The 12,960-nt window shown below is 48.2% G+C and overlaps 1 protein-coding gene across 2 annotated transcripts in view; it reads right to left on the bottom strand.

Annotated features, from left to right (window-relative positions):
* Positions 1-686: 686 nt before the first annotated feature.
* LOC147111701 (NADP-dependent malic enzyme-like) overlaps positions 687-12,960 on the bottom strand; it is a 251,482-nt gene continuing 239,208 nt past the window's right edge. For both annotated transcript variants that reach the window (XM_085998812.1, XM_085998813.1), the window contains exons 14-15: positions 12,069-12,167; positions 687-3,035 (exon numbers count right to left, since the gene is read on the bottom strand). In XM_085998812.1, the coding sequence (XP_085854938.1) occupies positions 2,874-3,035; positions 12,069-12,167 (261 nt within the window). In that variant the 3' untranslated portion in view covers positions 687-2,873. The remainder of the gene's footprint in view (positions 3,036-12,068; positions 12,168-12,960) is intronic.

Below are 12,960 nucleotides of genomic sequence, written 5' to 3'. Positions count from 1 at the left end.
TCGGTATTGAGCATTTTCAAGTTTAGAGGAACAAGCTATTGCATGTTAAGAGTGCCACTTGCTCTTTGAAGAGTACTGAAGGCGGTGTTGGAATTCGTCATCGACGTCTGCCCTTGTTGACAGTAGGCTCCCGAGGTATGGAAAGTGGTCCACGTTGTCCAAGGCCTCGTCATGGATTTTGATAATCGGGGGGCAGTACTGTGTGGCGGGGGCAGGTTGGTAGAGGACCTTTGTCTTACGGATGTTTAGTGTAAGGCCCATGCTCTAGTATGCTTCGGTGAAGGTGTTGACGATGGTTTGGAGTTCGAACTCCGAGTGTGTGCAAGGTTCCAAGAGACCGTCTAAGAAGAAGAGTACTATGATGGCAGGGCCAAAAGATATTTGAAGATAAAAGTAATTAACCTTAGTTTTAACATACACAGCCCTGCACTACCAGCACCGGCCAACAAGACAATTATGTCTAAAATATGTTGAGCTTCAGTAATACCATGTAGGGCATTCCAAATAATAAATTCCACTGTCAACACAGGTTGCGGCCCAGGACAGAGAGGCATAGAAGCATGCCTACTTTCCAGTTTATGTTGAAGCCTTTATAAAGAAAGTAAGTGTATGTATGTAGTCAAACAGATGGTTTGTCTCTATAGCAATGGCTCTGTGTTATGGTCACCAGTAATAACGAACAGCAATGGATTTACAGACCATGATTTATTGTTCTCTTACAAAGCACATCCTCACAAGATTCTTGGTTTACTTTTTTTCTACAATCAGTACAATGACATCTTCCAACACAGCAGAAATGTTTAAAAAAGACAGCAAGTGTAAAATGATTGATACCTCAAGCCTTCCAAAAATAAATGAAATAAATTTGTCATGCTGCAGGGAATATATAAAATATTTCAGCAACAAATATTCAAAATAAAACACAGCTTAGCTTCTTTGGCCTAGAAATTCAGTCGCGTTTGCGCCCACTTAGGGGCGAAAGAGTGGGTTGCGCCGGAAGTTTTTTAGTGCCCGAAATTAAGTTGGTCCCTAACAGCGGCGTTAGCCGGTAGCGCTGCGCCGGCACCGATGACGTCATCGGTGTGCGCAGCGCCCCGGTTCCAACGCGATTCCGTGCCGAAGGCCAAATTCAGTTGCGGCCGCCTCGCCCGCAAACAACGTTTGAAAAACGGGGCCTTGCAGCTCCGAGAGGCCGGTGCATAAAGGTGGAGGGGCGGCCGGCCGCTTTCCTGGCGGCCGCATGGCTGCACCTCCCTCCCCGGACTCCTGCACCACCCCCCCGCGGCATTGCTGTCTGACTCCCGCGAGCCCGGCACTTCTCCGTGGTGCCGGGCTCATTTGCCGGGGGAATCCAGCGGCGATCTCACGGCTGCAGGCAGCTCCTCCTTAAGAGAAGGAGGAGGCCTGCAGTACCCCAGCCTGCCGCACCGCATCGGGTGGCGCAGCGGCAGCTGGACGCCTGAAATAGACTTTCATCGCCCCAAGCGAGGCGGCCAAACCCTGCAATAGCGACCGCCTCCGTCTTGGCCCGTCGCAACTGAATTTCAGGCGGGCGCTACGGGAATCCGGGCGAGCGCTAAATTTCAGGTGCTAAAGACCTGGCGGGGCCTTACTGAATTTCTAGGCCCTGATATTTTCAGCTGACATACACACATAATACAAGTATCAGATCAGATGAGTGCAGCATGCCCAAAAAACAGAAATAAGAGTAGCTTTTCTCAAAATATTAGGTGGCTAAACACACCCTTGGATTTTGAGATTCTTTCTTTTCTTAATTTCATCAAAGTGCAGAATCTCAGTGCTGGGAAATGGGATACATACTTTCTCATTTAGAGTAATGAAAACAGCACCATGCACTCCCAGGTTGGGTGTAGCACAGGCTGGATGCTGAGTAAAGTTCTTTCAACATGTCTTGGGTCCAATTTCAGAAAAACATTCCTACTGTACCCAAGTAACTTACAATTTCCCACTGAAGACATCCTTATGGCCTGTGGAAGATGATCAATTTGAGTGCCAACACCAACTAGGAATTGGGTTGATCCTGTCCTAAATCATTTCCCATGGAAACCTTTAATCCATCATGGATGGATGACTTGGACTAGAGTCAACCTAGCTTCTATAGGTGAAAGGATAATGCACTAATTACTTTATTACCCAGTTCTCTGGTTTTCTTCTGGAGAACTTCCAAGTTGTTTAGATACTGGCATAGTTTTAGCTTAGATCCCGAGAGACCGGCATCAATCCACTATTTACAGTGCTAAATTAGACTCCTTTATCCCACAGGCAGACTAGTAGACCCAAGAAAAACAGAAATCCAAACTAAAAGTGCAGCATTATAAACATGACTCCAGAGACAATGGTTACCATGTTTAGAAAAGGAATTTAACTTATTTTGTGCAAAATGCTAATGACGCCATAGCTATGTGTCTTGTGTAAGATTATACAGTTCAGTGAATATGAACCCAGAGCCTCCAGGCAATTAAATGCCTTTTCATTACCTGTCTTTTGATCTTTGTCATAATTGTAATGTAATGCAGAGATAACATACCTATTCAAATTGTTCAAATGGCAAGCAATATTTGTTTAAAATGAGTAAACATTAATTTAAAAAAATGAAACGCTAAATAATTCCTGCAAGATAAAAAATAATTATATGAAAAAAATGCAATAAACTCTCACGGGATTACTGCTGTGCACCTGTCACTGAAGAACATTTGTTGGTTTGAAATTAATAAATGAGAGCGTCATGCTTTAACTGTGCTGTTTTTTAAATGCAATAATCACTTCCGAAGGCAGTATGTTTGGCCTTGCGATTAGGGTTACCAGACTTTGATAACAAATATTCTAGTCAATGACTTAATTGGCACAAGTAATTACACTTTCTGGATTTCCATGGCTTCTTTAGGCCATTCGTAGTTATCCAATATGAAGGAATCATAATCAGGGCTGTAGATTTGAGCACGAACAAACGCTTCTTTGTCCTTGGGTTCAGGGTACCAGGCAGCAAGGCCATTTTTATAGGCGTAATCCACAATCTACAAGAAAAAAGAAATCTTACAGACAGCCAAACAGTTGTCACAAAATTTAAGTTGAGTATATTCAAGGCGGAGATACATAGATTTTTGGACTCTAGGGGAATCCAGGGATATGGGGATCTGGCAGGAAAGTGGAGTTGAGGTCGAAGATCTTATTGAATGGTGGAGCAAGCTCGAGGGGATGTATGGCCTACTCCTGCTTCTAATTCTTATGTTCTTAAAAGCATTAATCCCACTGTAACATATCGGGATTTTTGACAATGTTTTCTTTCATGGAAAAGGTTTGGGAATGAGTCACGTTTAAATGTTGTGTTTTAAAACAAAGTGAACTCGCACAAGTTTAAAAAGCCACAGGTTGGGTGGGGTGGGGTGGGAATAGGGAATCGAGGTGTTAAAATGAGAGATTTCCACAACTACCAGGGACATTAAGGCATTTGTTATTGCATCTCAGAATGTCCAACAAAAGATCCACTCCGATATGATGCAGGTGATTCTATTCATACAAGCCCAGCGTGAGAAGATAGTCTTGGGAAAGGGGGTAATCAATTTGGTTGACAGGCCTACTGAATGGGAAAGAGTCAGAGGCACCTCCCACCCCATCCACTTCCTGTGACTGCAGGAAGAGAAGAGAAAAAAGTCACATGTGCCATCAGTAAATTTTAAACAGGAGACTGTGGGGAGCAGGTGTGAGCAACGGGCTTTAAACTAAGATGTAGGAGGCCAGTTTTTCCAGTTAGACGTTGTCTAGAAAGAAAGGTAATTTCAAAAACAAGTCCACAATAGAGACAGGGTTATTTTGTTCTCATTCTTCAGGAAAAGAAGTGAAATTAAGTGAAGTAATGAGGTTTGTTTACAACTGTTACTCCATATGTTCACTTGCTGTCTGTAAAACAGCTTAATGATTTGTATCTGGCCTCAGTCTATTGAAAGACTAGAGAAGTGCATGTGAAAGACACAATATCCAGTTCAAATCATAGGATCCTATTGTTAGATGCTCAGGTTCTACTATCATATGGTTAGTAACTGGGAAATACAGGCACACACCTGAACTAGAAACTAGAAACTATCAGACCAGAAGTAACCAGCAGCGCTGTACCTGAGAAAGTGTCTAGGACACCCTTGGAATTTGCAACCTCCGCATTATGAAAATTGAAGATATCTTCTATTAAACACGATATGCAATGCAATGGATAGATTTTTACACAAACTTTCTATTAAATATATTAAAGACAATAACATCCAAAGGAACAGTGTTTGTGTAACTGCTGGATTTAAAACCAGCTATCTGGGCAGAAAAAGAACTTGTGATGAATTTCTTCACTGAAATCTGAATCGATATGCAGAGGGACAAAGAATGTGGGTAACATTAGGCAGGACACAGACTCTTTGACAACTATCATCAATGCTGCTCCATAACTGACCAGTAGGATATGTTTGTGCCTGGTGGAGAGGCCCATTTCTGTGCACTGCACCATCTAGCAAATATCCAAGGACTAGGAAACCTCAATTATTTTTGTTTAGGTTTCTGTCCCTGTTCATTCCCTTGTTTTGTAGTCCCTTCCATCTGACTCCTCCCATGTATGTTACAAAGAACCTCAAGATATGGAATGGGTGCACAGGACTGTGGGCTCTTTGGTAGGCCCGAGAGTAATATTTCTTTGGCTAAAGAAAGTTCCTTATCTGTCAGATACAATGGCCTAGAAATTCAGTTGCATTCGCCAGCCGTTAGCGCCTTAGGAGGGGTAGATCTCGAGCGCTAGGCACTTAGCGCCCGGGCGCAGGACGATCTGCGCCTACGCCCAACTTCAGTAGACATTTAGCGTCGGCGCAAAGTGTTTGCGTGCGCTCAGCTGCGCGCGCAACTTATGACGTCATTTCGTCGTGCAACGCCCTTTGTGCGCCCCAAACCGGAACTTCAGTCGCGCCCGCCCAATGTGGGCGTGGCGGTGTTAAGAACTGTGAAGTGGAACGCAGCAGAGGCCCTGCGGGCCTCGGGGTGCGCTAATTAAAGGGCACTTACACTGAACTATAAAGGCCAGCCATTTTGCTGCAATGACTTTTCTGCAACGGATTTCTGGACAGAGACCAAGGAAGAGACCTCACTGATTTGGCCCAACATAGGAGGGGTATTTTTGGCTTCTGGCCAGAGCTTGGAAATTTGCCTCATTGTGATTTCATTGTTTGCAAGTATATTATGGGGGCTGCATGGGGTTCCAACCCTCAGTTCCAGCATTATGTGCGAAGGGCTCGCAGATGCTGTGTGAGAGGGGCAGCCATGCCTAGACGCAGAGGGGGCATCAGGCGTCGGCAACGTAGGCCTTACCCACTCAGGGAATACCGCCAGCAGGTGTCCTATCTCACCATGACTGCCGCGCAGTGTGTTAAGAGGCTGCGCTTCAGAAGGGAGGTGGTTGCAGAGATCTGCCAGCTGCTTCACAGAGATCTGCGTCCACAGCTGATGTGCAGGACGTCTCTGTCGGTGGAAGTGAAGGTCACGGTGGCTCTGAACTTTTATGCAAGCGGCTCCTTCCAAGCCGCTGCTGGGGACATAGCGAACATCTCCCAGTTCGCCGTGCATCGCTGCATCCGGCAGGTCACCAATGCCCTTTTCACAAGGAGACACCAATTCATCTCCTTCCCCATGACCCTAGAGAGGCAGGAGCAGCGTGCAGTCGGATTTGCGAGGATCGCCGACTTCCCCATGGTGCAGGGCGTCATTGACTGCACGCATGTGGCTTTGCGGGCACCTATCGACAATGCCGAGGATTACCGCAACCGGAAGGGCTACCATTCCCTCAATGTACAGCTGGTGTGTGACCACAGGCAGCGCATCCTAGCTGTCAATGCCCGCTTTCCAGGCAGCAGCCACGATGCATTTATCCTGCGCCAGACTACTGTGGCTGACATGTTCCAGGCACAGCCTCCCCCCAAGAGGATGGCTTATCGGGGACAAAGGCTATCCTTTGTGTACATGGCTCATGACCCCGCTCCGCGCGCCCAGGACCCCTGCTGAGGAGGCATACAACGAAAGCCATCAAGCCACAAGGAACATCATAGAGCAAACGATTGGCGTCCTCAAGCAATGGTTCCGCTGCCTGGATTGCTCCGGCGGATCTCTGCAGTATTCGCTGGATAGAGTCTCCCAGTTCGTCGTCGTTTGCTGCATGCTGCACAACTTGGCTATCCGCAGGACTCAGGCACTGCCACCTCACGTTGGACCACCACCTCAGGAGGACCATGAGGAGGAGGAGGAGGAGGAGTACCAGCCCAGGAGGGAGCCACAAGGTCCAAGGGCCGTCCGTCGGCGGCTTATTGAACGACACTTCTAGGCCCCCTGTCAGGGAATGGCTTGTGGCAATGAAGGCACATGAATGCAGCCGCTCCGCAAGCCCTCAGCCGGTTAACGCAACAACCACTTGAAACATCACACATGGACAAGCTGAATAAAGAAAAAGCTTTATTGAACAAACTCAGGGCCCTTCCCACATGAAACCCAAAAACAGACAACACCCCCAAAAAACAGTCAAAAACATATCTCACTCCCACAACCTGGGGAGGAATAACAAAACTTGTCCATCCAAATGGCCTTCATCCTCGGCCTTACCAAAAGAACCCCCCCCATAGACAACACAACCACCCCCATATAAAAAAACATTTGCCAACACACTCTACTTTGTGTGCCGAGAGGGCGAGTCCTTGTCCAGGCGTTTCCGGCCCCTGGCCGACCTGCTGCTCCACCTCAACCTGGGCCCTGTGGGTGCTGCAAGGCTGGGGGAAGGCTCCCGAGGGGCACATTGCGTGACGGCAGATGCCCTTGGGGGTCGGCCTAGACGAGCTCTGGCCCTCGAGGGGCCGGCTGCTGACTGCTGCAGCTGTGGCTGGGCAGCATCAGTCCCTCCAGCAGCTCGTCGCAGCTTCGCTGGGGGAGTGGCAGTGGCGGCTGCAGCAATGGGGGCAAGCTGGCTGATGCCAGGCGCTCGCTGCTCGCCTGAGACACTGGCACTCGGCCGGGCTGGCACTGCAGCAAGCGCAGCAATCTGGTGAAGGCCAGACCGCTGTGCTGCTGCAGCGCGGCGGGTGCCCTGGCGATGCCTGCCTGACACAGCGAGTGTGGCAGCAGTGAGTGCCCGTACTGCCCTGGTCTGTGCCCGCATCAGACCAGCCAGTGACTGCACGGCACCACTGATCAACTGTCCACTCGCTGCCTGTGCTGCCCTGAATTCGTCCCGACTCGCGTCCTGTGCTGCCCTGAATTCGGCCCGACTCGCGTCCTGTGCTGCCCTCAATTCGGCCCGACTCGCGTCCTGTGATGCCCCGAATTGTTCGAAACCCCTGGCCTGTGAGGCCCCGAAATCGGACACACTATGAGCCAGGGACTCAATGGCCTCAGGCAACCGTGCCACAACCCCCATGAACTCGGTGTGCCGACGATCCGAGTCCGCGGACATTTGATCAAGGAGGCGCACCTCCTGGGCGAGGACCGTCTCCGGACTGGAGGCCGGACTCTCCCTCTGGGGAGAAGGCCGCCGAGCTGCCCGACCCTTCCCGCGTGGCTGCACGCCACTGGGCCCAGCAACTACACTCCCCTGCAACACATCCCCCCTCTGGGGAGAAGGCAGCCGTGCTGCCCGACCCTTCCCGCGTGGCTGGACGCCACTGGGCACAGGAGCTACACCCCCCTGCAACACTTCCCCCTGGCTCTCCTCCAGGGAAGACGTGTCCCCTCCATTGCCATCCCCTGGCGCGGATGAGGGTTCCCCCGATGGGCCGCCTTCCTCTTGCTCCTCCTCATCCTCCTCTTCCGAGGGACTGACACTCGCAGCTTCAGGGACCTCCTCCTCACCAGCTGAAAGCAGGAAGGCACAAGAATAGCTTTAGAGTGAGGACAGGGCGTCAGCGAGGGAGGCATGAGTGGTGGCATTCTGCGCATTGGTCGGACAGTGGCAAAGGATGTAGATCTGAAGCGCAAGGGGAACGAGAGAGGTCCAAAAGGTCATGTCCTTACCATTGGGGCCCAGCACAGGGTCGGCATCTCCAATTGCAACGGGGCCAATCACCCGGGCACCCATGAGTCGACCCACGCGCTCCTCCAGGTCACTGAGCTGCTGGAACTGGGGACAGCCTCCCCCGGTGACAGTCCGGCTCTTCAGATTCTGGGCCAGCTTGGCCTGCAAGAGAAAGGACGGCCTCTAAGTACAGTGTGGTGCCCTGTTGTTGTGTGCACTGCCTCCCATGGTCGAATAGCTTGGCCAGTGTGGTGCCCTGTTGCTGTATGCACTGCCTCCCATGGTCGAATAGCTTGGCCAGTGTGGTGCCCTGTTGCTGTATGCACTGCCTCCCATGGTCGAATAGCTTGGCCAGTGTGGTGCCCTGTTGCTGTATGCACTGCCTCCCATGGTCGAATAGCTTGGCCAGTGTGGTGCCCTGTTGCTGTATGCACTGCCTCCCATGGTCGAATAGCTTGGCCAGTGTGGTGCCCTGTTGTGGTGTGCACTGCCTCCCATGGTCGAATAGCTTGGCCAGTGTGTAAAGTGCAGAAAGTGCAATTGATGTTCATGCCAGTGCCATAGCTGCTGGATGAGGGCTGGCCATTAGGCCTTTGAGGTCCCTTTGCCCATAATGTGAGGTGCACATGCAAGGATGAGGAGGACACTGGAAAGGGTACTCACCCTGACAATCCGAGTGAGGTCGTTAAACTTTTTCCGGCATTGGACAACAGTCCGAGGGACATCGCAGGTGGCTGTGACCCTCTGGGCGATATTCCCCCAGGCTCTCCTGTACACCCTGTTGGGAGGCTTCTTGCCACTGTCCGGGAACAAGATATGGCTTCTCTTCTCCAAAGCCCTAACCAGCACCTTTAAATCATGGCCAGAGAAGCGCTGCGCTCGCTCACGGGCCCTCTGCATCCTTCCTGGCACTATTTCTCTCCAGCAGCAGTGTTTAGGCCTAGCTGGAGGGCTGCAGTATCCAGGGCGTGGCAGCAGACCAAGTCGACCCTTCCCCCTTTAAGAGCTGGCTGGCGCCAGGGTGTCTGCTGTCAATCAAAACATGACCGCACCTGCGCTGCGCCTGGCCTCGGCGGTATCAGTCTGCACCGCCGGCTTAGCGCCTAAGGATAGCCGTGCATCGCCAGTTTTAGCGCTCGAGCAAACTCCTTGGCCAAAGCTACTGAATTTCGGCGAACTGCCCTCCACTTTCCGGCGGGCGCAAACTTTAGCGGCCGCCCGACTTTACCGCCCCAAAAGTGGCTATACTGAATTTCTAGGCCCTAGATCCTTATCAATGGGTGACTGATAATTAATCAAATAAATCAGCAAAATATGTTTTATTTAATATACTAAAAATGGTATCTCTAGAGCTTTGACATCATACTTTGTTACAGATGTAAATTAATCGTAGCGCTTCTGAGTTGTAATCTGAAACTTGTATGCAAATTCCAAGCTGCAAAGTTCTCTGACAATTAAACTCTATTTCAGTTCAGCCTATGTTTACCTAACAATTAGATTTGTGGCATTAAAGGAACACGGCTCCACTTTATTATTAGCAGAGTGATATATTGGGCAGTGACCTATCATGAGCGATGCCACAGGAGATCAGCTCGTTTATATCTCTTATTATATATTAAATTTGGTTTGTGGGGTGCATGTGTATTGAAAACACATGATAAGTAGCTGCATTAGCTGTTACTCTTGTCAGCGGCATTGTCATTGCAGATTTTTGCAATTTTAAAAAGTGCCAGGCTGTATGGCACACAACAGTCCTGTTCGCTCATTACCCCTGTCCTCGCCTACCTACATTGACTTTTAGTCCCCAGTGCCTCAATTTCTCATCCTCATATTTAAATCCTTGCCATTCCCCATCTCTGTAAACTCCTCCGGCCCTACAACCCTCTCTCCCTGAACATAAGAAAATAAGAAATAGGAGCAGGAGTAGGCCATTTGGCCCCTCGTGCCTGCTTCGCCATTCAATAAGATCATGGCTGATCTTCTACCTCATCTCTGCTTTCCTGCACTATCCCCATATCCCTTGGTTCCCTTAATATTCAAAAGTCTATCGATCTCTGTCTTGAATATACTCAAATGACTGAGCCTCCACAGCCCTCTGGGGTAGAGAATTCCAAAGATTCACCACCCTCTGAGTGAACAAATTTCTCCTCATCTCAATCCTAAATGGCTGACCCCTTATTCTGAGACTGTGACTCTTGGTTCTAGACTCCCCAGCCAGGGGAAACATCCTCCCTACATCCACCCTGTAAGAATGTTGTACGTTTCAATGAGATCAACTCTCATTCTTCTAAATGCTAGAGAATATAGGCCTAGTCTTTTCAATCTCTCTTCATAGGACAATGCCCCCATCCCAGGAATCAGTCTGGTGAACCTTCATTGCACTCCCTCTATGGCAAGTATATCCTTCCTTAGGTAAGGAGACAAAAACTGTACGAGTTCTGACAAAGGGTCATCGACCTGAAACGTTAACTCTGTTTCTCTCTCCACAGATGCTGCCTGACCTGCTGAGTATTTCCAGCATTTTCTGTTTTATTTCACAATACTCCAGGTGCGGTCTCACCAGGGCCCTATATAATTGCAGTAAGGCGTCTTTACTCTTATACTCAAATCCTCTTGTAATAAAGGCCAACATACCATTTGCTTTCCTAATTGCTTGCTGTACCTGCATGTTAACATTCAGTGATTCATGTACAAGGACACCCAGGCATTTCCCAATCTCTCACCATTTAAAAAATACTCTGCTTTTCCAATTTTCCGACCAAAGTGGATAACTTCACATTTCTCCACATTATATTCCATGTGCCATGTTCTTGCCCACTCACTTAGCCTGTCTATATCCCCTTGAAGCCTCCTTGCATCCTCCTCACAACTTACATTCCCACCCAGCTTTGTATCATCAGCAAACTTGGATATATTACTTTCACTTTCTGTAAATCTGGCTTCTTGTGCAACCCCCTTCCTCGCTTTGCCCCGGCATTGGCGGCTGTGCCTTCAGCCACCTTGGTCCCACACTCTAGAATTCTCTCTCTAATGCCCTCTGCCTCGTCACCTCCCTCTCCTCCTTTGAGACGCTCCTTAAAACTACCTTTTGACCCAAGATTTTGGTCACCAATCCTAATATCTCCTTCTTTGGTTCAGTGTCATTTTTTTTGGATTAATCCTTTGTGAAGCACTTTGGGACTTCTTCTACATTAAAAGTGTTACATAAATGCAAGCTATTGTTACTGCTGACATCTACCACACCCAGGCCCATTTCCCCAATGTATCTAAATCAGCCTGCAGTCTATTTATTTTGTCTAAAGTTCTAAATTCTGCACTATCCTTAGTGCCATCAGCAAACTTGAGGACTGGACTCCCGATGCCTTCATTCAAATCACTAATAAATATGGTGAAGGGCAACTGTCTAAACATCGATCACATCAGTAGCCACAACTTACTGGGCCTCAACCCATAGCTGCCTACGTGAATGTAACCGGTTTGCAATCCAGCGTAAAATTTGAGCGCTAATTCCACAGGATGGGACCTTACTTAACAGCCATCTTGTGCAACCTAAGACTACTGCTCTTTCCAAATGATCGTACTATGCATCTCTTTTAATTCCTTATCGAAACATCAAATTTACTGGCTTATAATTCTGAGGTTCTACTTGCATTGCTTTTTAAATATAGGCACCACATGTGCCTGTTTCCAGTCTATGGGAACAATCCCTGACTTCTAGTTCTTTAATTTCCACCTTTCCATTGCCCAGAGGTTTGTTACCAATAATAGCTTTAAAGCTTTTGGTTCATCTCTGCATTAGTTTTTGCTCCATTGACTGATCCAGAGTTACAGTGATCCAGTTGCAAATTGTAACTACTGCTTAAAATAAAAGGAACAAAGAAAAGAAACAAACCAGGATTGTTTGCCCCTAAAACACTGCCGGCCATTGTCTTGGTGCTACTGCTTCACCACATCCACCGAAATTACAGTAGCTCTTTGCAAGTGCGATGGTTTAATTTGTCTTTAACAAACAAAAATATTTTCATACCCTCGTAGCAATCTTGAATGAAACATCTGTGATGGTGCTCAGCGGTGGGTACAGACGTCCTTCTGCAAGATCCTTGTCTGTCACTAGTTCAGCAATAACCTGGGCAAAAGAAAAACTTCGAATTAACACAACTAGGATTCATGCAGCATAAAAACAATGAATTGGGAACATCTACAATTACTATGACTGAGCATCACTAATTCACCTCTGTCATATAAGTGTGAAGTGATACATTTTGGTAGGAAGAACGAGGAGAGGCAATATAAACTAAAGGGTACAATTCTAAAGGGGGTGCAGGAATAGTGAGACCTGGAGGTATATGTGCAGAAATCGTTGAAGCTGGCAGGGCAGGTTGAGAAAGCAATTAAAAAAGCCAACGGGATCCTGGGCTTCATGAAGAGGGGTAGAGAGTACAAAAGCAAGAAAGTTATGATGAACCTTTATAAAACACTGGTTCGGCCTCAACTGGAGTATTGTGTCCATTTCTGGGCACCGCACTTTAGGAAGGATGTGAAGGCCTTTGAGAGGGTGCAGAAAAGACTTACAAGAATGATTGCAGAGATGAGGGACTTCAGTTACATGGATAGACTGGAGAAGCTGGGGTTGTTCTCCTTAGAGCAGAGAAGGTTGAGAGTAGATATGATAGAGGTGTTCAATATCATGAAGGGTCTAGACAGGGTAGATAGAGAGAAACTGTTCCCATTGGCGGAAGTGTCGAGAACCAGAGGACACAGATTTAAGGTGATTGGCAGAAGAATCAAAGGTGACATGAGGAAAAACCTTTTTACTCAGCGAGTGGTTAAGATCTGGAATGCACTGCCTGAAAGGGTGGTGAAGGCAGACTCAATCGTGGCTTTCAAAAGGGAATTGGATAAGTACCTGAAGGGAAAAA

The sequence above is a fragment of the Somniosus microcephalus genome, chromosome 10 (genome assembly GCF_052327205.1).
Source record: "Somniosus microcephalus isolate GS21.2 chromosome 10, FLI_Smic_1.0, whole genome shotgun sequence".
In the NCBI taxonomy this organism is placed as follows: domain Eukaryota; kingdom Metazoa; phylum Chordata; class Chondrichthyes; order Squaliformes; family Somniosidae; genus Somniosus; species Somniosus microcephalus.
Note: the sequence above shows the minus strand (reverse complement) of the source record. Positions and strands in the feature narration are given on the sequence as shown.